Below are 21,875 nucleotides of genomic sequence, written 5' to 3' on the forward strand. Positions count from 1 at the left end.
ACTTCCCCAGCCCAGCGGCCGATGAAGTATTCAGGGTGGACCAAAACACTTGCTGTCGTCGCAACTGGTGAATGCAAAATTGAAATATTGCATGAATTGCAGGAATGCACTAAGCCATGAAGTAACCACCGGCCCCCAACTTTCCATCTCCCAGTGCAAAATGGGCATGGCCAACACACGACGTCGTGCAACTATTTAATAAACATCACCAGGGGATGTCCTTTTCCTCCTGCAAACCGCCTGCAATCCTCCTTCACTCATTTTGGCTGCGGTTGGAGGAGCTTTTGATGTTTCGCTCGGTTGCATTTAATAAGCTGCCGGAACGCCAAAGGGGGCGCAGGAGCAGCCTGGGGGGGCGTGGCCAGGTCCTTTGACTCCAAGTCAATGAGGCCGCCTTGGGGAATTCTAGGAACATTAAGCAAGAAGCCAAGCACATAGTACCTCCATCCTTCGGATATACACTATTATTTTCGAGTTGAGCACTCTAATATTTCAGCAAACTATTTATTTTTGCTCATGTTTCAAGGAACTCTTTATGTAGATCTCGTTATATTTGTGTGGAGACTCCATTGAGTCGAAAAATTCATTCTCATCAATGGCAAATCCGTGTTTCTTCACACAACAGACCTTGTCCTTTTTGGGACAATAGCCCACTTCTCTGACAATATAGCAGTCTTTTTTATCCACACAAGAGGCTAACAACGAAGGCCTGGTTATGCTTTGATTGGTTTCGTCACAAACTAAAAATAATATGAGTTTTCTATCATATCTCAAACCTTAATCAGGGTTTTTTACTTACGCAGAGGCTTGTATATACGTCGCCGAGACATAACGTTCCCATATGGCCAAAGTAGAAAAATCAAAGCGATCTGTATGATCATTGTGAAGAAACTAAATCAGTATAGTTTATATGTGGGAACTACTACACATTTTAATTAGCCAAGCGGTGAAAATGTAATACACTTAGTTATGCCCACTTATTTAAGGTGGTATTCCTGTGGGCTCCATAATTTATATGCCCTTTCGATTTGTTATGCAATCTATTGGATTCCTGCTGGGTTTACTTGCTGAAGCAAGTGCGAATGGAATACAAAAGAAAAATGTTGTTTGCGAATGTTGGTAAACAAAGGGAATCCACCTAAACCAGGTCCTTTTGGATTTTGCGACTGCTCTGGCTGGCTGCCAGCTGCTTGTTTGGATGGGTGGCCATGGGAATGGGAATCCGCAATAAACCAGGACCCACCAGGAACTACGAGGAAGTGACGAAGGCAATGGCAACGGCAACGGCATCTGGAGCAGCAGCAAAAACCCAAAACTATTTGCACTCAACGGCGGCAACAAATGTTGCTGCGGTGTTGCCTTGTGCTACTTACTGCTGCCATTTGATGGCGATGGCTAGATGTCGATGTTTTTGCCCTGTAACATCCAACATCCAACATCCTTGCCAGGACAGGATCCCAAAGTATTCCTCGATGTCGAGCTGTGCAAATATGGAGGCGCCTGGTGATGTGTTTACAAGTTTGCGAATTGTTGTCATTGTCGTCAGCTGGCCGGGCTTCAACTGGCTGTGGCTCCCCTCAATCTTGGCCAGCACTCGGTGCTCAGTCTCAGCCCGCTTTTCATTACCAATTGGTAGTCCCTTCCCCCGGACCCAAAATGCAAACATCAATCAAGCTGCATTATGCAAATATTCGCTCGAAAGTTGCAACAAAAGCGCATCGAGCTTGGGAAGAAGTGAAAGACGACAAATGGGAAATCGGAAATGGGTTTGGGTTTGGGTTCGGTTTGGGGTTCGGGTTCTGGATTGGGGGCTAGAGATTGGAGAGCAGCCTGTCAGACGTCAAAAAGCAGTTGCTATCCGTTTCACCACCTTCCATATACCATCATCCATCGCTGCTGTCAGTTGCATTACTAAGACAACAAGAGGACGGTTCATCAGCTACACTTCAATGAAATACTGAATGGGATGCAAAATGTTTCTAAAGTGTTTCTGAAATATGAAATAATTGAACAAAAAATAGCTATTCACTTTTCTGGGTTGTAAAGTTCATTCCCAACATTTTAGAAGCATTGTAAACATTTATAAATTTTCTAAGTACACAACAAATTCAAATACTGTAAGAACTTCAATATTTTATATACCCTTTGTTCCTAAATGGTTTCTTAATCTAAAAAAAAAGTGGCAAAAATACAATTTTTAAAATAAAAAATTTTAATGTACCCAATACCTAATTACAATGAATTTTCAGAAAAAAAAAAATATCCCAAGTCCTTAAGTTATTATTGAGTTACTAAGCCACTTGCTCCTTTCTATAAAGTTTAAACCGTTTGCTGCTTGTTTTTCAGACTTAATTTTTTCTTAATAATTTGGAAGCATTGTAAACATTTATAAATTTTCCAAGTATACAAGAAATAAGGAAAAATCGAGAAAGGTACGGGAGAAAGCCAAGGCAAGACAGCTGCCAATAGTTCGACTCGGCGGGATTCGTTTGCGGGGATTTTCTGGCTCGCCGTTCGCCTGAATTAAACGATAACGAGTTTTGGCTTTCATCGCTTCATTTTGAAGCTAAAAGCAAGTGAAGGGTTGCTGGCTGCCAGGACCAGAAAAGCTGAGAGCCAAGATGGAAGAGCTGAAGAGCCAAAGGGCCAAAAGCCGGCTTTTGTTTATGCGTAAAGTTTCGCGACTGTGGGGGACAAGAAAAGGAAAAGGATGCTCGAAATAGAGGGGGGGATTGCATTCGGGGGCCGGATAAAATTAAAACGTCTGCAGCAATTTATGCCAACACTTTAAAGGGGCAGCTCCATAGGGGTTTTTCTACCCACTGATCTCCTACAGACAATATATGCATTGTATTGAAGTGCCATACAGCGAATCCATATTCCCGAATTCCATTTCATTTCCCTTTGCAAACTTTCTGCGGTAGTGGAGTTCCAACTTTTTCGCTGCTGACAATAAACAAAGGCACGGGGCGAAAAAGGAAAACAGAAATCTTCCAGGTTTTTTTTAGAGACGAGGGCGTTGGCGTCTGGGGGCGTGGCAGATTTCAGTTTGGCCTCGTCTGCAGTTTGTTTAGCTGGCAACACTTTGTCGAAAACTTTGCATAAACTTTGCGTTTGGCTTTATTTTTTTTTCAAAAATCCCCAAGGAAAACTTTGCAAATTACTTTTACGATTTCCGAACAAAATGCAAGACATACAAGAGCAAAAATTGCCGTGTGCCGTTAATTGCAAGCAATTTGCGTTGCATTAAAAGTTAATGCCAAGTCTAAGTCCGGAAAATTCCCCAGCTTAAATGCAGCGTTCGCCGAAATATGCGATTTAAGGGGTTCACCAAGAAAGTTTGCTAATGACGAAACACTGTTTGAAATTAACATGCAACTTTGAGGCATCGACTACAACTACTACTACAAGTAGGACTTCATTTCAATCCGCCCCCGGGGCCACGCCCACCTTTTGCATAATCCCTCAGCTGTTAAGTAGTTCTGCTGGGGAAATAAACAATTTAATTAGGCGGTACGACCATGTGTGTCTGCGAGTGAAATCAAATATGCGTAAACATCAGCTACAAGATTGGGGCCCTCCCGCCCGAAACCCCGTCCATTGAATACATATACCTATGGGTCCTATACATATCTAAACACGACGCAGGCATGCGTAATTAAATTTACATGAATTTGATATTGAGCACACACACCATCGCACACACTCACACACACACACGCTTGGTTGAATTGCGCGGCCTGCAATTAGCATTGCCTACTTGCCGGCGCAGAGGGCAGGAAGCTCGAATTTCTATTGCCTGCTTTTGAGCGCCTGGCTTGGAATAGAATTCTAGCATTCGAATGCGTAGCACACTCCTACAGTCTAGGGTATTTTATTAGCACTAAGATCTCTGGGGATAGTTTTCAGATTATTAAAAAGATTCGAAATTATTTACAGGCATAACTCGATTTATTTAATTTTGTTTATTTTTTAATAAAAATTATTTTTCTTAATTTTATATTTTGTTTTAATATTCACGGATTAAAATACCTTGTTTAAAAAAGAAATCATAAATAAGTTAATTTATTAATTAGAAGTTGTATTTACAAAATAATTAAAGCAATAACAAAGGTGTCTGAAAGTATGCAGTGAATAACTCAATCAGTCTTTTCTAATGTAAATATGTTGTTGCATGCTTTTATATCCACTTAGATATCAATAATATCGTAATAAATGGATTATATTTTTAAAAAATATAAGTATATACATAAATAAGATTTTTAAAGTTTTTTTTCCAATTTTTGGGCAAAGAACTCTGATCCCAGCTGTTCCTTACATGTACTTTACGTATGAAAGTGAGACAACGTACTGACACAAATGAACTGTTGCAAAAGTTCATTGCGAGGGGAAAACTTTTGGCATTGTCTGATTCGCTAACCCCCCTCCCCCCTAATTGGCTGCGACCCCCCTCCCCCCTCGTCGAGCCCAATGAATCTCTAATTTGGCGCATTTCAGAGTTCATAATAATTAAAATTACGCGCTGTCTGCAATGTTGTTTGTACCCGCTGTTGTTGTCCTTGTTATATGTATTATTTATGGCTTGCGAAACTTTGTCCTTGCGACTTTTGCCTTTGACTTGATGCCAACTTTTCGGTTTTCGTTCGTGGCATTCATCAACTTTTTGCGTAAACGTCATGGATTCAGACAGGCAGTCAGAGGGCGACCGAAGGAGTTATAAATAGAGATATAAGTCAGTGCTTTTGTCACATTCACGATTCGTAAATCTGATTATGAAAAGCGTTTAATTTCTGTGAATAATTGCACTTTTCTGTAGATGTGGCTGCTGATTGAAAAAGCGTATATGTATATGTTGGAAAAGCTGTTGGAAATTCTGTTTGACAAGCGCACGACAACAAAAGCGGCATTTTGTTATTATTTTTGTTATTATTCCAGCTCTTGGCAATGTCAACAATTTTGCGCTTTTATCTGTTTGCACAGCAGACGGGCGCCCACCGCCCACCTCCCACTTCCCACTTTCCGCCCCCTGGCCTACGATTCAGTGTGTGTTTAACATAAAGCGATTAATTGCTTTTCATTAAACGCAGCTCGTTTTCCCCATCTCATTGGCCCACACCACTCCGCCTTTTGCCAGCTGCGCTTATTTAACTTTTAATTTGAAGTCGCGTTGAGGCAATTTCGAAATGTGTTTACCTTGGGAAAACGACATGCGCCAGAAACTTAAGAATTATCTTAAGAACGAATCGAAGTTAAGGTAGAACAAGTAGATTATAGATCAAGACTTTAGTTCGGGGTCCATTTTTAGGCAATGAATATCATCAAAAAGACCAACTTAATAAAAAAAAATGTAACAAAAAATTTATTTTTTAATACTAAAATATAGTACTCATTAGAGTTTTAAATTTAATTTTTAGGTGTCTAAAACTATGTAGTGAATAAAAAAATTCTGAGTGAATTCATTGTATTTCTGAGTTACAAATTTATTGTTGCATACTTTTAGACACTTGAAATGCTCCCAAATAAATTTTAGACCTGTGTTTATTCAATGAATTATTAACCAACACCCTTTCAAAATCCATAACTCTACAATTTATTATAACCATTTTACATACAAATCCATTTCTTCAAAAATTTCCTTTTCTTAGGATGAATAATTTTCTGGAAACTTAAAACACTTTGGGTGCCATCAATAATTCACCCAAATATTCTCAACTTTTCATGGACCCCTGTAATTGGCCGTTAAGCAGTCTGCGCCATGAAAAATATCTTTCTTAGCCAGACAGGTGGGCAAACAGTCCTTCATCTGGCGAACATGCCGCCCAGGCAACGCCCAGTTTACAGTTCAAAGGTGGCTGGAGGTCAAGGCCGGGCCTGCAAAGACGAATTTGAGGCAATCCGTCGGCTAGACGAGACGACAAACAGCTGGCCAAGTAATTGGCGTGGGCCTAACTGCAGGGCAATCAACCGGGCCAATACCATTACCAATATAAGCGATATATCATCTTATTTCAGCTGTCTGCTTAGCAATCGTCTTTTTTTTATGGCCCTGGTAGAGAGCCATCAAAGGCAATAGAAACTTTACAACTTGCAGACATCTTTTGGGGCACAGACAAGAATTTTGAACTCGACTTGACTTCATTGATGGCCAAGCCAGTAGTGTATGTACGTTGGTGTTTGCATACGATGTGGAACATTGGCCCTAAGCTCCATTGGACATGGACATTGGCCATCCAGAGTACTTGGTAGGGGTGGGGGGGTCACAACAACAGAAGTGCATTGAAGGCGAGCAAACTCTTGGCTTGAAGTTTCCGAAAAGCATTTCCTTGTCACCCTCAAACTTTTCGACCCATTGTACTGGATTCGCCTGCAATCCGCATTTTCCATCCAAAAAGTACTTGGGGACTAGGGACCAGCCTTAGCCTTGGCCCCCCAAAATAAGCCATGCCTAACAGAGGTCTGTTAATAACCACGTGCTTTCCTGCAAGTTGGCGATTCTGCGCAATGCGTAGGTTTACCTCTCTGCGTAGCTGTTCCCAGTATTTGGCCACGGTGCGTATGATTGATAAACCAAAATAAATATTTGCCAGCCTCTGCGATGCATAAAGGGCCAAAATACTCGGAGTATTTCGAATGGGGAATGGTATTCCAGAGGGCTTTTTTAGGCGTTGGTCGCACGTTGTCGAGGGGCTGTGACCCCTGGCCCTCTCCAAAAAGGGCGGTTTATGCCTCCAAACATCTGTGTTATGGGTACAAACACACACACAGACTGACAGCAGTGACCTTGAGCAGGCTTTTGCATTGCCTGTGAAACAAGAGAGCGCGTGGCCCACTGAGAATTTGTGTGCGTTACGTGTAAGCAGTTTGGCTTATATACCAACCTGTATATATATATATGTATCTATATTTATGTAGTTGATATAGCCTCCCAGGCATTGTAAAAACTAATGGAAATTTAATTTCTCTTTGGGGTGGCATTAGCATTTCCCGAGCCCTGAGTTGCCATGATTATTATGCTTATTATTGAGAAGACTTTGTTGCCCAGACTCAGGTGTCGATGAAAGCTGATTAACTGAGCAGCTGGCGTGGCAATTGTGGCTTTTCCCATTGAATTACAGTTTAATTGTCGAGGCAACAGGATGTCAGCTGGATTTGCAACTGTCAAAGTGACAAACATGGGGCATACCGCCTCCTTCAGCCATTCATCCACTTATTTATGCCTTTTGAGCATTTGTTGTGCACTCGGGGAGTTCCCCAGTTTGGAGTCGTGTGCAGTTGTGGCAGCCACACACATAAATTGCTTTTGACATGCTCCGTTGACTTTTATGAGCGGGGATTGTCTTTGGGCCCTCCTCCTAATTAGAGCCATGTCCTGGCGATGCTGGGTTCCAGTTCCTCCATTTAACAAGGAGCCATGTCAGTGGCAGACTCCAAAACTGCAACCGCAAAAGGAAAACTTTTGTGAAATAGAAATGTTGCAAAACATTTTGAACCAGATTCCTCTGGCTCTGCTTTCCCCGTTTTCTTCATTTTCCACAGCAATTTCTTCCCCTTTCCCTGGCCGAAACAACTTTTTGTTTCGTTCAGGTTAAATGCGCGCGAATTGTTTTTTGGCCAGCAAAACTTTGTGATTTAACTTTTGAATAACGGCCAACAGGGAAATGGGTATTTTTTTGGGAGGGGAGAATGCAGCAAAAGAGAGAGAGTGTGCCAAATATTTAAGTGAAATTCTTTTTCAGCTGACTCAACAGACAAAGGACCCCTTAGTCCTTTCGACTAGTTTGTCATTCTGCGAGCACACTTAACGACCAAATGCCAGTCAGCAGCCAGGAGCTGTTGTTCCTGAAAATTGGGATACATTTAATGCTCTTAACCTTTTTATGCAAATTACCATTTCCTCTTCTATCCATTTCCGGGTTGGTCTCAGGTCCACTTCCCTTTTTCTTTGGTCACATTTGCGACTAGAAGAGCAAACAAGGATTCTGCTGCGGTCTCCACTTTTTTCCCAGCTGGCTAATCAACCTGTTTGCATAGGACTTGTCCAGGACCTGGGCTAATTCCCAGGGCTTTTTTTAATTAATGCACACATGCGGCGTATACGTAATGCGGGTAAGATCCAATTAAAAAATATTTAAAATGTTTTTTGAAGAAAGAAATTATTTTAAACAAATTTTTAATTTAAATTAAATATTATTTCTCTTTTTTTTGAGTGCACTTACAATTTCTGCATCTTCTCAAAACCGAAAGTGTGGAAACGAAATTCTCTGGCCTTTAGATTTCCATATAAATTTCTTTCTTACTTTTACTAGTTTATTTGCTTCTTGCAAGTTAAGTTTTCCCGGCTTATCCAAGCTGCGCTTCATGGCAAAGTTATGAAAAATATAAATTTGAAAACACCAACGAAGTAGCCGGTTGTGGTCAGCAAAAGTGGAGGGGCCAGGGAGCCTCATGGTTGACCGACAATTTATTACAATCACGTCAAAACTCATTTGAATGGCCGCCATCCCAGCCGCAGTTGCCGGTCGTAAATCAGATGCTGCACTGCAGCTGATAATGCTGAAAGTTGGGGGGGCCTTAAGTTGGTAACTGGGCGGGAGTTTCAGCTCCCAACTGGGGCCAAGCAGCTCAATTGAATTGGCCGCCGACTTCTGGCCAAAACGAACGCTCCAAGGGAGCAGGATGCGCTGCTCGCTTTTTCGGTTTTCGGTTTTTAGTTTTCCCGTTTCTGGGTCAAAGGCAAATGGGTCAGACGCCGAGGAGCACACGCTGAAAGGCCGTATAAATCACAGCGAAAGTTGCCGAAAATGAAAAGTGAAAATTGCTTCAATTTTATATCAGCTGGCCAAGGGAGAGAGTAAAAGCCATATTACGCCAAATATGTCGGATTTAAAAATATAGTTTTTATGGTTTTGTTTACTTATTTTCTTAATACTCAATTTATTAAACAAAAAAATAATAGATTGATATTTTACTTAATGTTATTTTATTGCAAACATCGAAAAGGCTGGGTTCTAAGGTCACGACTAACGTTATATTTGTTTTAATGTTAGTTCCCTTACTTCTCGATCTTGTAGATCTTATGGAATTGAAAGTAACTATCGTTGAAGCCAATATTGGATATTCGGCACCCTATTAACAATTTTAATTTATAACACAATATATTAAATATAAAGAACAGCCTAAAATAATTTTAAAAACATTTTGTGTTACTTTAGAATTGTTGTAATTTACATATTACTTTTTTAAGGCTTGTTGGTACTTAAAAATACATTCTAATATGCAAACAAGTTCTGTGCCAACAATTGAACACTAAATGAGACTCTCAACACCCGCTACATTTTTCAAGATTAATGATTTGGCAGTTGGCAAGTGCTTAGCTAGTGGGTTGCAAGCCCAAGATCAAGATCATTGGGTTCCAATTCCTATGCCATGGCTGCAACATGACTGGGCTATAACCAAGCCATTGCAGTGACTATATAAACTGGGCTCTGGTTGGGTTTAGAGCATCAGTTACTTGGAAGTCACTACCAGTTACGGATATCCAGTTCAACATGCGCTTCACTCTGCTCGCTGTCTTCCTCTTCGGAGTGATCTTGGCTGTTGTATCCGCCGGTGGAAATGGAGGTGGTGGAGGTGGCCAAGGAGGCTGGCAGAAGGGAGGTGGAGGAGGAGGCGGTGGCCAGGGAGGCTGGCAACAGGGAGGAGGTGGAGGCGGTGGCCAGAAGCATGGAGGCGGCGGTGGAGGAGGCCAGGGAGGCTGGCAGAAGGGCGGTGGCGGCGGCGGCGGTGGTGGCAAGCACGGCGGTGGAAATGGCGGTGGTGGCAAGCACGGAGGTGGCGGTGGAGGAGGTGGTGGTGGCAAGCATGGCGGTGGCGGCTGGTAAACCCTGAAGATCCCCGAACGAACCACTGAAAACCCACCCAGCAACTCCTTACGATCTGATGCAGTATGCCAAACCAAATTCCTTGGCCATGCTGATAGCCTAACAGCAAAACCTCTCTCGTCTTTTTCCCATAATCATTTGTGTTAATCAAAAACTTTATAGATTTCTTAATTGTTAAACCAAAATAAATATTATTTCTTGCAATACAAAATAAAATATTATTAATGGGTCTGGTTACAATCAATAAGAAAGGCAAGCAACTACTGTCTTAATATTGCATAAGTTCTATAAATAATATAAATTCCAAGTACCATCCTTAGATGTCAAGAAAACGCAATTTTTTCAATATGTCGCCTCCAACTTTAGCTTCCTGCTGAGCCAAGATAAAAAGCATTATCAGGACTTTGCTGGCCACTCAAGGGGACCTGCATAAAGCTGCACAAATTGACTTGTTTATGCGATAATTTCGTGGAGAAACTCCAACAATTCGATTATTTAGTGATTTCGAAGGATTTTCAAAGACTGCCAAAGGACAATCTCGAGGAAAAAGGGGGAAGGCACTAAAATAGAATGGCCTGGGCAGCTCACAGCTGTTTGCAGCTTCACATGCCTTGGAAAATAAAACAAGATTTATTTAGTTGGCCCCGGCATTAACTGTTGCCCTTTTGTTATGGCCAAGATGCCCCATCCTTAACCGACAGGAACTCTTCTATAACGACTTTGTATTCATGTGTGTGTGTGTCGAAGGAGCCAACACATAAAACTCAGATGGGTTTTCTTTTCATTAAAAGCGGATTTACGCACACACACAAAGTGGAGAAAGGTGGGGAAAGACGTAGGACGAAGGAGGGAAGTGAGAGCAGCTTATTGCACAATAAACACGAACCCAACCCCAACCCTACACCACCACACATGCACACAAATTATGAGGCTGGCCAGGCGAAGAAAAGTCCTCTCGGTGTGCAGATGCTGACTCAGCTCCGAAAAGTATTCCTCCTTAAGCACTGGAAAAAATATCATACTATATGGTATTTTATAATAAACAAATTGGAGGTGTTTGTCGTATTCCAAAATGTGATTTTATAGTATCCCTACTTTTTTTTAACAGGCTGTAAGGACGTCATAATAATGTAAAGATTATTTTAATACTTATTTCCTTAAAATGGAATAATTAAATATTCTCTGTGCAGCTTGCACCATTTTAAAATGATATTATTTCGAAAAGCAAGTAATATGGTACAATATTGATTTCATAAATTGAAGTCTAAAATAGTTTATCATCTTATTATACTTTTTAAGTTGCAATACACTTAAAGATAAACCTTATATAATCATTTTTATTTTACAAGATTGAATAAGTTTTTGATACATTACATACAACGAATTTATCAATCTTCAAAGTGTGAAAAATTGAATATTTTTAGTATATTAAATATGTACATAAAATGGTTTAAAAGACAGTGTATAAAATTATTCTCCGTGTATAAAACGAAGGCGATAACGAATCCACAAAGTCAAGGGATATGTGGGGGCCTTTGTGTGCGTGTGCTAGTCGTCAACTGGTCAATGTTGTCACAGACGAATGTCAACAAGAGATAAGCCATTCATTTTATTCATTCATTCAGGGCCAGCCCGCCTGGATCCCCCAAAAGTCCCCCAGTCCCCGTCCTTGGCAGTTAACTATTCCGTAATTTGAGACTTGTTTGCTGTCACTCGAGACGAAAATAATCGACTTTGCCGCGCCGTCTACTTTCTCCCTATCTTTGCCCATCGCAATCCTCAAGGAATTTTCGGTCGCGACTTGTCTCCGATTACGTGGGTAGACCAAGCAAATAAAAACACGTATAACGAAGGCCAGCTTTGAGGTCCGAAGGATTGAATACCCTGAAGGATACGTCAATTATCGTGACCAATGGTTTACATAAGCTGTGTGTATATATACGAACTTTCCGTAAGATAAGCCCAATCGATTCGTGGTGTAAGCTGTCTGCAGCAGATGAAACTTACCCCATGTTGGTTTTAATGAATGAATGGGATTTATATAAGTTTTGCTCGTATTTTTACTTTGTCCTGAAATCGTTTGATGCTGTTATGTAATTTATTGAAAAATATTTCACCTTCCCTTACCTTTTATGAATATTTTTTCCCTTAACTATAATTAAATTTCGCCTTGGTTACCCTAAATTGCAATACAGTTTTCCAGGGCATAAAAAAAGAAGCCAAAGCTCTAGTTGTGATGTTTTTTCTGCCATGGCTTGAATGATTATTTTTGTGTGTGTGGTGTTTCTGATGTGCGAAAGAAGCCCAAAGTCCTTTGCTAATTATGCCACAGAGTTTTGCTGTTGACTTTGCCCTGCTCTTGGAAATAAATGATAGGATGCTTGGTCAGCTCATTCACATCCTGGCCATGTTTGTTGACCATTTCTTGGGCTTTTGGCCATTTGCCCGAGACAAAACAAATGTTGCTGCATCCGGAGCAGAGTCCTTCTGCCGTTTTTCCCGTTTGCCCGGCTGTCTGGCTATATGGCTATATGACTGTTTGGCTGGCTCGGCCTTACACATGTACCCGAGCTCGTCCTGCGGCGACCGCCTCCAGTTTTTCTGTGTGACCACGCCAAATGCATTTTTCAACTGCTGACCAGGAAGGCAGCTCCAGCACAGAGAGAAAAAATTGCATTAAAAATTTAAATTCCCTTATAAAAATATAGCAATAAAAATTCAAGCATTAAGTATAAAGACAAATAACGTTTTTCAGCTTATAACTTAACATTTTTAAGCTTCACTACCTTTCCAAAGTCACTTTAATTTTGACTTCCTCTTCATTAGTTAAGGGATCTCAAAACACTTTTAAAGGTGTCTAAAAGTATGCAACGAAAATAAGAACAAAAAAAAACTTACTTGTACGAAATATATTATGACTTACTTTTAGACACCTTAAATCAAAATGGATTACAAAACCTCTGTAACAAGCAGTAAATATACTGTAATTTAACTTCTATAATTTGTAAACCTAAAATTTAAGTGATTTACTAACTAAAGTATTCCAAAAGGTGTCAGAAAGTATGCAAGAAAAATACAATTTTTATGTTGAAATCAATCAAATAACTTTCGTGTTTTAATTATATTATTAAAGGCCCTGTTGATAACCTACGATTACCTATTTTTTACGGTACCCAATTTACGAAATTTACAAATATTTCCCTGAAAATCACTTAAATCACCTGCTAAAAATACATTTTAAATTTCTAAAGCCTTCTAGTGTCTTAAAGAATTGCCGTGTCTTGATGACAAATGTGGGTAATAATTTATCCCAGTGTGTTGATGACTTTGGTACTGATGCTTCTGGTCGGTAGCCCGCCTCGTTAGCCACAGCAGGTTCTAAGGGGCGGGGGCAGAATGGGTTCGGGCCAAATGTTGCACGGTGAAAAATAACAGAGCACCGGATGTGTCGTCTCCCAATTCCCCCCGCCCCTTCCTTTTCCTCTTCCCCGACATCAGTGGGTTTGAGTGCTGTTTGACTTGCGTATAAATGCAATTTACAGTTGCAGGCGACGCCTCATGAATTTTAAGGAGCTGGCAACTTGAACCGACTGCCACGCCCACCCGGAATTACTTTTGCCCCACCCCCCCCCCCACAAACACCATTTTGTGTGTGTTCACTTGGGGTGTGTGCGATAAATGCGTTACTTAATTGTGTGAACTCATCATCTGATAGGTGGGCGTAGCAGTGCAGAATGCAGAATCCACAAATGCCGAATGGAAATTGAAGAATCGAAGAAGATTTCGGGGAGGACCACAGTCGCATATTGCGTATACGCCTACGAGCCGGGTATTTACAGTTTGCTGGCCCCTTATTTATTGCACATGTTTTTATTGAATTCTTCGGCAGAGGCAGACAGGCAGTCAAAAGGGGCAGTGGCGGCGTTATAAATATTTATACCCGGACGTATAATATTGCCGGCATTGTCCGGTGGGCGGGCACTGGGCCAGGAACTGCCTGGATGGTCGATGGTTTTTAAATTGATTTCTCGCATCCATTGTGCCAGAGCCGCCACAAACAGACAGCCAGCTTCAGATCCAGCCATATAGATATATATACACGTATATAGATATATAAAATGGCCATGGCTAGGGCTTCCAATCCCATGACCCTCGATGGCCAGGCATTTATCTTGCGAACCTTTTGGGACTTCGCAGCCCTTTCGCCTTGGCCAGAAATTGGCTTGTCCGCACTTAAATAATAATCAATTCTATTAAATTATTGAGTAAGCTGCTTTCGCTAATTGTGGGTGGCCCTTGGGAGGTTGGGCCGTGGCAGCAGTTATTATAGCTTATTTGGGCAAACTTTTCTTATTTTCCCCTTAGCTGCCTGCCATCGTGGCTGGATAAACTTTATTGCCAACTTTATTTTCGCATTTCCTTTCAGGATTTGTCATTGAAGTCCCCGGAGCGGTTTTTTCCCTCTCGATATTTTGACTGTTATCTGGCGCATTACTGTGATTATTGTCGTTTCGAAAAGGATGTGGTAACAGGATACGCTAACTACATGTGCCACATGGCTGCAGTCCCCTTTCGATCCGCTTTTTGCCCAGTTATTTCAACTGGTCTGAATTAAATTGCTTGTCGCAGATAAATCAACAGAAAGCGTATATTTTATGCACTGTTTTTTTATTTGAGATTTAATAAACGAGATGGAAAATGCAATAAATAAATATTGCACTACAGACATGCTGACATCTCTTTAAAACATAATATTTCTTTAATGGTTTACAACGAGATTTCCTTTGTGATATATGCATATATTTAATACAACTTTTTTCGGTGGTCTGTCGCACATGAACATGAGTTTATATGACATGGGCCATATTATTTATGTTACGAAGGAAACATTTAACAGTAAAAACTGTGTGTAACCTTTAAGCCTACGGATTACGACATGTCTTTTTATTGGTGCAAGGTATCCCTTTCAATAAATTTAATGGCCTTTGATAAAAAATATTCAGTTTAAATAAATACTTTTTCGACCTTTAGTTGTTCCAGCGAGTACAAGCTATTATATTTTTAAGATTTAAAGAACATGAATTTAAGCTTTTTCACAAAGTTACCCAGCCTTAAACTTACTTATATGACTTACATGAAATCAAAAATAACATAATTTTACTTAAACAAAATAATTTCTCTACATTTCTTTGAACAGTACAGCCTAAAAGTATGCTCCACTTTGAAACATTTAACAGAGCTGTTATTTCCATTAACATAATATTAACAAACAGGAAACCCAGTTCTTTGACACCAAAATGGAAATGATAATGCAATCAAATTTAAAACACTCAAAATTCACAGGGAAAAAAGCAAATATCGGGAATACCAGAAGCTGTGAAAATTCAACCAACAAATGTAAGCAAATATTGTTTATGGTTATTCCTAAACGCCGCACAGGCAAACTTTTAATGAGTCAAACCAGAGGGGAGATGGGGAATTGCTGCTTTTGAGTTTGGCACAAAATTTAATTTGCTACTAAACTATAGACTGCTAAACCCTCGGGGTCGGGGATTTGGGGATCCGGGGATTTCGGGATTCCGAGTGCGGTTTGAAAATGATTTTGTAATATTGCACACAAGCGGAGCGCTCAGCTGGAAATAGCTGAACGCATGGCACAAATGCGCATAAATAAACATTCCAGGACGAACATTCCTGGGTTCCCGCAAAGGGATAATGCGGCGGAATTGGGGCTGGGAGTTGGGTGGACTGCATGCAGGTAATAACCGGATGCAGCTAATTGAATAAAGCGTGTTTAAGCCGGGACAACGGGCACAGGACATTGCACTCGGTCCGGGGATGTCAGAAAATCCGTAGTTCCCCACGGACAGGAGTCCTCCGGTTCAGCTGGGAATAGCTCTAGGTCCACGGAAGCGGAAGTTGCACTTTGTCCATGTCTGTGTATGTGTGGACATCGCTTAATTGTTAAACTATTTAGATTTTAATTTGCTTAGCATTAGGGCTGTGTGCTGCGAACTAAACTAAATTTTATATATAGCTATAGGATACACATATACAATGGATAATCGAATTAGGAGCATTAATACATTTAGCTTGAAGTGTGAAAAGTGTAGAATTATGGATATATATTATAAGTATCTTAAAATGTTGTATTCTTACGATTCTATCACATTTTTTGTATAGTGCAAAAATTGATTTAATATTACTTTCCTTAAATATGACATATATTTTCTTCAAAAGCGGGTATCTGAAAGAATTCTCTTTGGTCATCATCTGTAATGTTTTTAAATTGGTTGGTGTTCATTCTCTATACATTTTTGAAATAATTACCTTAAAAACTGTTGAGATCCCTTTTACCCCTTTTCCATATCAAAATCATTTAAAGTCCAATACTGTATAATCCTTACAGAATATACTGGGTTCATTAAACCCAAACCCGTTATGTTCTATTAAGGTTACACTACGGAATTTCCCCCCAATGCTCACCATTTCACTTCCGTTTACTTGCGGTAACCTGCTCAAAGGCTAATCCCGAATACATTTAGCGAATCACGTATGGCACATCAGTCCACGTTTGTATATATAGCGTACCGCATGCGACTTACCTGCTTTGATGTTGCAATGATGATTAATGAAAACGAATCTATTGAATACGTGCTATGTGCCACTATTGTCGCCCCTGGTCCAAACATAATACCCCTAAGACCCCAAAAAAAGACCAGAAATTTGTTTCCCTTTGATTGATTTGTCGAAGACAACCAAAACACTACTTAATTGGTAGATTCAATGATTGGCAAAAATCGGGTTTTATGAACTTAAATTTAAGGCGATTTCTGACATGAGCGGAAGTCCAAGGGAAGTCATGAAAACAAAAGGGGATGAATTATTGTGTGAAAACCTGAGGGAGGGGGGAAATGCCAGAGAGTTCGGGTCGGAAGGCAGAACAACAATTTGATTTGCCGGAAAATCAAATCAATTTCAAAACCGAAGCCTTGGCTGCTCTAGGACGGTTTACGGCTGACTGGACTGGCTAATTATTTTGGCCAATGGCCACAGACGACGGGGAAGCCAGGGGTAAAGGATGTGGTACGGCAGGACATGTCCGGGGATCAGGATGCAAAGTCCATTTGCCAACGAGTGACGCCTACACAGAAGACAGATTAACTAGCCATGTTCCGGGCGCTCCTACTCTTTCGCCTTCACTCCGCAGCCAGCCAAAAAAGGCCCAAAGTAGATTACCAAATTTAACACTTCATTGGGTTTTTGTATCCAGGACATGGACATGGTCATGGCCAGTGGACAGTGGACAAAGGACAGACCTATCCCGTTGACCCTTTGCCTTTGACATATTTAAAATTCCGTTTCATTTACCCCCTCATCAATGGATATTCCATATTTTATTTGCCGTTTTTAATCAAATTCGCACTCATCGCGCGGGATCCCATGAAATATTCAAGTTTCGGCTGTCAACCAGATGTTGTGGGCTGGTCGGGGCCCTGACATTCCCGATCTGGTTTGGATTCAGCAGTCGGATATCATCCAGCCAGATCCAGCCCACTGTCAGCTGCCAAAGGCTTCGCATTTCATTCGCTTTTTGGCATTTTTATCGCCGCTCACATATGAGTTTTCCCTTTTCTACGTTGACAATATTTTTAATGAAGTTCCATTCCCTTCGCTTTGCTTTGGTTTGCTTTGGTTGTTTCTGTTTGCCGCCGCACGAAGTGTCAAATTAAAATAATCAGAACATGACAGCTACCGGTGTGCCGTGGAATCCCCTCATTTTTAAGCCCACGCCCGAAAAAAGTTGAGCCAAAGAAATATGTTTCATTAGCGCGAATTTCGCCGCATTTCTTGCAACTTATTTTGTGCGCTTCATTTAAGCGACAAATCCGATTAGGTCAGCCGAAAAAGTTCCAGTTCCAATATTCCAGACTTTTACTAAAATAAATTGAAAATTAAATCGAACGTGAACCGCAACATGAACATTAGGCGACCAGCGACTAAGCATTTAATGTCAACCTCTCCTCAGAACTCTGAAAACCAAAAAACCGAAAACCATAACAAACACAAAAGCAAAATAAATAAGCAAACGAGAAATAAGGCGAAATTGCCAGCCAGATCAGCGAATCCCTCGGTACCCTTCTCAATATTCTTTCGCAAGGTTTCGGCCCGGCTGGAAACTTGAGATTTATTAATTCTTAGAATGATTCCTATAAATTTGTCTCTGCATCTGGGTCCGCTGACCATCGGATGAGATGAGATGGGCTGGGGATTGGGGATTGGGGATTGGGGATTGGGGACTGGGGAACGGAAACTGACAGAGCATGGAAGTCTGGAATCTGGGGCTCGGCAACAGCACATTTTTATCCAGATGAATTGCACTTTGGCATGGGGCTCGGATGGGTGTAAAATATGCTTAATAAACGAAAACACTTAATTAATCTTAGCTATCGGGGAGATAAGACCCTTACGGATACTTTAAAGCAATTTATTTGGTCAGTTTTTATTCAATATCCGATTGGTTCCCTTTTAATACTAACCTTCTAAAGGTGGAAATATTTCAATAAAAAAAAATTGTTTTCATTATTTTGTATAAAAGAATTCGTGATATCCCTTCTTGATATAATTAAAAAAAACTTCATATTTGTAAGTCATCTCCTAGGCTGTCGAAAACAGTTTGTATGGTCCACCATACCGGAAGCAGAAATCGATATTGAATAAAAAGCTTTTACAGATATTTATTTACTTCAAGCTTCGAGCCCAAATGAGAAGGTCTGGGTCAGAAATCCACGAGTCTATCGAAAGGTTTTGTATTTCTTTATTTTTTTCCAATCCACAACCCAAGCCCATTGGAAGTTATCTTATCTGCCAATACGACTCACACAAATATCGCATTTAAGCTATCAGTTTTTAAGAAGCTGCGCTTAGATGTTGCTGGTTGGCAGTTGCTGGTTGGTAGCTGCGGATTGCAGCCATTGCTGTTGCGGTTGCTTGTGGCCACAAGAGCTGCAACATCGATACTAACCGTGGAACAAACAAAACTCCCATGCATCATGTTTGGGTTACCTAATACATTTCTCATTTCAGCCAAACAGCTGAGCCAGGAGGAGCAGCCCCAAGCACCTGGCCAACTGTTGCTCCCAGCCCCTTGCTTCCCCCGACAACGTGCCACTTGCCACTTGCAACTTGCAACTTACAACACCGAACGACTGCAACTCCCCCATGGTGAAGTGTGGCCCTACAAATTGCTTCCTCATTGGCCACAGCAATTAAAAGTAATGAAAAGTTGTGTGCAGGGCAACAAAAAGTGGCACCACCTCCCACCGCCCATTCCCACATCGTCATTCGCAGCTCCATCGCCATCTCCATCTGCAACTTCATCGGAGGTCTGGATTCGTTGGACTCGTCGCATTCGGCGGATGCGGCGCTGCATTAAAGTCAAACAACGGTAATTATGCAAATTGCAAAATGGAGCGAGTGCAGCGACAGGCAGCGGCTGTCAGGCGGTACCCCAGCTCCAGCTCCAACTCCAGATCCCAGCCATAGAGCCCCATCTCAAACTCCATCTCCATCCGCAACTCTAGGTCCAGTTCGGGGTTTAGTCCACCGGCCACACATCGACGTCGCCTTCGCCGGGGCGACCGCAAGTGTTGCCAGTAGGAAATCAAATTAGCGCGCCACACCGGACAGCCAACTGGGCAGCCCTGGCCCCTAGTCTACACAGAAAGAAAATTCTTAGTTCAATTAACAAACATGCACTTCAAGATTCCATAACTTGAGATATTGAATTCCGAATTTCAAGTGGGATACCTCTATGAGTTTGTGGTGAAATTCTCTAAAACTCTACATTCAAATATATCTTTGAAGAGAGGGTCGCATTTTTAACCCATTTTCATGTTCGACTTTTCCGTAAATCCTATGGGTTTCAGTATAGGAACCCTAAACTGCACTTCTGGATTCCACAACTAGAGTTGTTGAACTCCGATTTTGATGTGGGATACCTCTATGAGTTTGTGGTGAAATTCTCTAAAACTCTACATTCAAATATATCTCTTAAAAGAGGGTCACAATTTTAACCCATTTTCATGTTCGATTTTTCCGTAAATCCTATGGGTTTCAGTATAGGAACCCAAAACTGCACTTCTGGATTCCACAACTAGAGTTGTTGAACTCCGATTTTGATGTGGGATACCTCTATGAGTTTGTGGTGAAAATCTCTGAAAATCTACATTCAAATATATCTCTTTAAAGAGGGTCACAATTTTAACCCATTTTCATGTTCGATTTTTCCGTAAATCCTATGGGTTTCAGTATAGGAACCCAAAACTGCACTTCTGGATTCCAAAACTAGAGTTGTTAAACTCCGATTTTGATGTGGGATAGCTCTATGAGTTTGTGGTGAAATTCTCTAAGACTCTACATTCAAATATATCTCTTAAAAGAGGGTCACAATTTTAACCCATTTTCATGTTCGATTTTTCCGTAAATCCTATGGGTTTCAGTATAGGAACCCAAAACTGCACTTCTGGATTCCAAAACTAGAGTTGTTGAACTCCGATTTTGATGTGGGATACCTCTATGAGTTTGTGGTGAAATTCTCTAAAACTCTACATTCAAATATATCTCTTAAAAGAAGGTCACAATTTTAACCCATTTTCATGTTCGATTTTTTCGTAAATCCTATGTGTTTCAGTATAGGAACCCAAAACTGCACTTCTGAATTCCACAACTAGAGTTGTTGAACTCCGATTTTGATGTGGGATACCTCTATGAGTTTGTGGTGAAATTCTCTAAAACTCTACATTCAAATATATCTCTTAAAATAGGGTCACAATTTTAACCCATTTTCATGTTCGATTTTTCCGTAAATCCTATGGGTTTCAGTATAGGAACCCTAAACTGCACTTCTGGTTTCCACAACTAGAGTTGTTGAACTCCGATTTTGATGTGGGATACCTCTATGAGTTTGTGGTGAAATTCTCTAAAACTCTACATTCAAATATATCTCTTAAAAGAGGGTCACAATTTTAACCCATTTTCATGTTCGATTTTTCCGTAAATCCTATGGGTTTCAGTATAGGAACCCAAAACTGCACTTCTGGATTCCACAACTAGAGTTGTTGAACTCCGATTTTGATGTGGGATACCTCTATGAGTTTGTGGTGAAAATCTCTGAAAATCTACATTCAAATATATCTCTTTAAAGAGGGTCACAATTTTAACCCATTTTCATGTTCGATTTTTCCGTAAATCCTATGGGTTTCAGTATAGGAACCCAAAACTGCACTTCTGGATTCCAAAACTAGAGTTGTTAAACTCCGATTTTGATGTGGGATAGCTCTATGAGTTTGTGGTGAAATTCTCTAAGACTCTACATTCAAATATATCTCTTAAAAGAGGGTCACAATTTTAACCCATTTTCATGTTCGATTTTTCCGTAAATCCTATGGGTTTCAGTATAGGAACCCAAAACTGCACTTCTGGATTCCAAAACTAGAGTTGTTGAACTCCGATTTTGATGTGGGATACCTCTATGAGTTTGTGGTGAAATTCTCTAAAACTCTACATTCAAATATATCTCTTAAAAGAAGGTCACAATTTTAACCCATTTTCATGTTCGATTTTTTCGTAAATCCTATGTGTTTCAGTATAGGAACCCAAAACTGCACTTCTGAATTCCACAACTAGAGTTGTTGAACTCCGATTTTGATGTGGGATACCTCTATGAGTTTGTGGTGAAATTCTCTAAAACTCTACATTCAAATATATCTCTTAAAATAGGGTCACAATTTTAACCCATTTTCATGTTCGATTTTTCCGTAAATCCTATGGGTTTCAGTATAGGAACCCAAAACTGCACTTCTGGATTCCACAACTAGAGTTGTTGAACTCCGATTTTGATGTGGGATACCTCTATGAGTTTGTGGTGAAGTTCTCTAAAACTCTACATTCAAATATATCTCTTAAAAGAGGGTCACATTTTGAACCTATTTT

General features: G+C 40.6%; 3 protein-coding genes across 3 annotated transcripts; 2 read left to right on the forward strand and 1 right to left on the reverse strand.

The window, feature by feature from the left end:
- Positions 1-464: 464 nt before the first annotated feature.
- Sfp77F (Seminal fluid protein 77F) lies at positions 465-892 on the reverse strand. Its single transcript, XM_017078221.4, has 2 exons — positions 800-892; positions 465-740 (listed from the first exon to the last, which is right to left on the reverse strand). Exons 1-2 carry the CDS (start codon positions 879-881, stop codon positions 505-507), a joined length of 318 nt encoding a protein of 105 aa, XP_016933710.2. The 5' UTR covers positions 882-892; the 3' UTR covers positions 465-504.
- Positions 893-969: 77 nt separating this feature from the next.
- On the forward strand, positions 970-2,065 carry LOC108012754 (uncharacterized). Its single transcript, XM_070996624.1, is given in 4 exon segments — positions 970-986; positions 1,148-1,280; positions 1,282-1,390; positions 1,393-2,065. Coding segments are annotated over 4 exon segments (828 nt in total). The 3' UTR covers positions 1,962-2,065.
- A 7,423-nt stretch (positions 2,066-9,488) lies between these two features.
- On the forward strand, positions 9,489-10,097 carry LOC108012717 (uncharacterized). Its single transcript, XM_017078146.4, has one exon. The coding sequence runs from the start codon at positions 9,549-9,551 to the stop codon at positions 9,879-9,881; it is 333 nt and encodes a 110-aa protein (XP_016933635.3). The 5' UTR covers positions 9,489-9,548; the 3' UTR covers positions 9,882-10,097.
- Positions 10,098-21,875: the final 11,778 nt, after the last annotated feature.

The sequence above is a fragment of the Drosophila suzukii genome, chromosome 3 (assembly GCF_043229965.1).
Source record: "Drosophila suzukii chromosome 3, CBGP_Dsuzu_IsoJpt1.0, whole genome shotgun sequence".
NCBI lineage: Eukaryota > Metazoa > Arthropoda > Insecta > Diptera > Drosophilidae > Drosophila > Drosophila suzukii.

Excerpts from the sequence above, each read along its gene's own strand:
- LOC108012717 (XM_017078146.4), top strand. The coding sequence starts at position 9,549 with ATGCGCTTCACTCTGCTCGCTGTCTTCCTCTTCGGAGTGATCTTGGCT.
- Sfp77F (XM_017078221.4), bottom strand. The coding sequence starts at position 881 with ATGATCATACAGATCGCTTTGATTTTTCTACTTTGGCCATATGGGAAC. Across the intron at positions 741-799 it reads ACGTATATACAAGCCTCTGC|TTTGTGACGAAACCAATCAA; the intron begins GTAAGTAAAAAA and ends TATTATTTTTAG.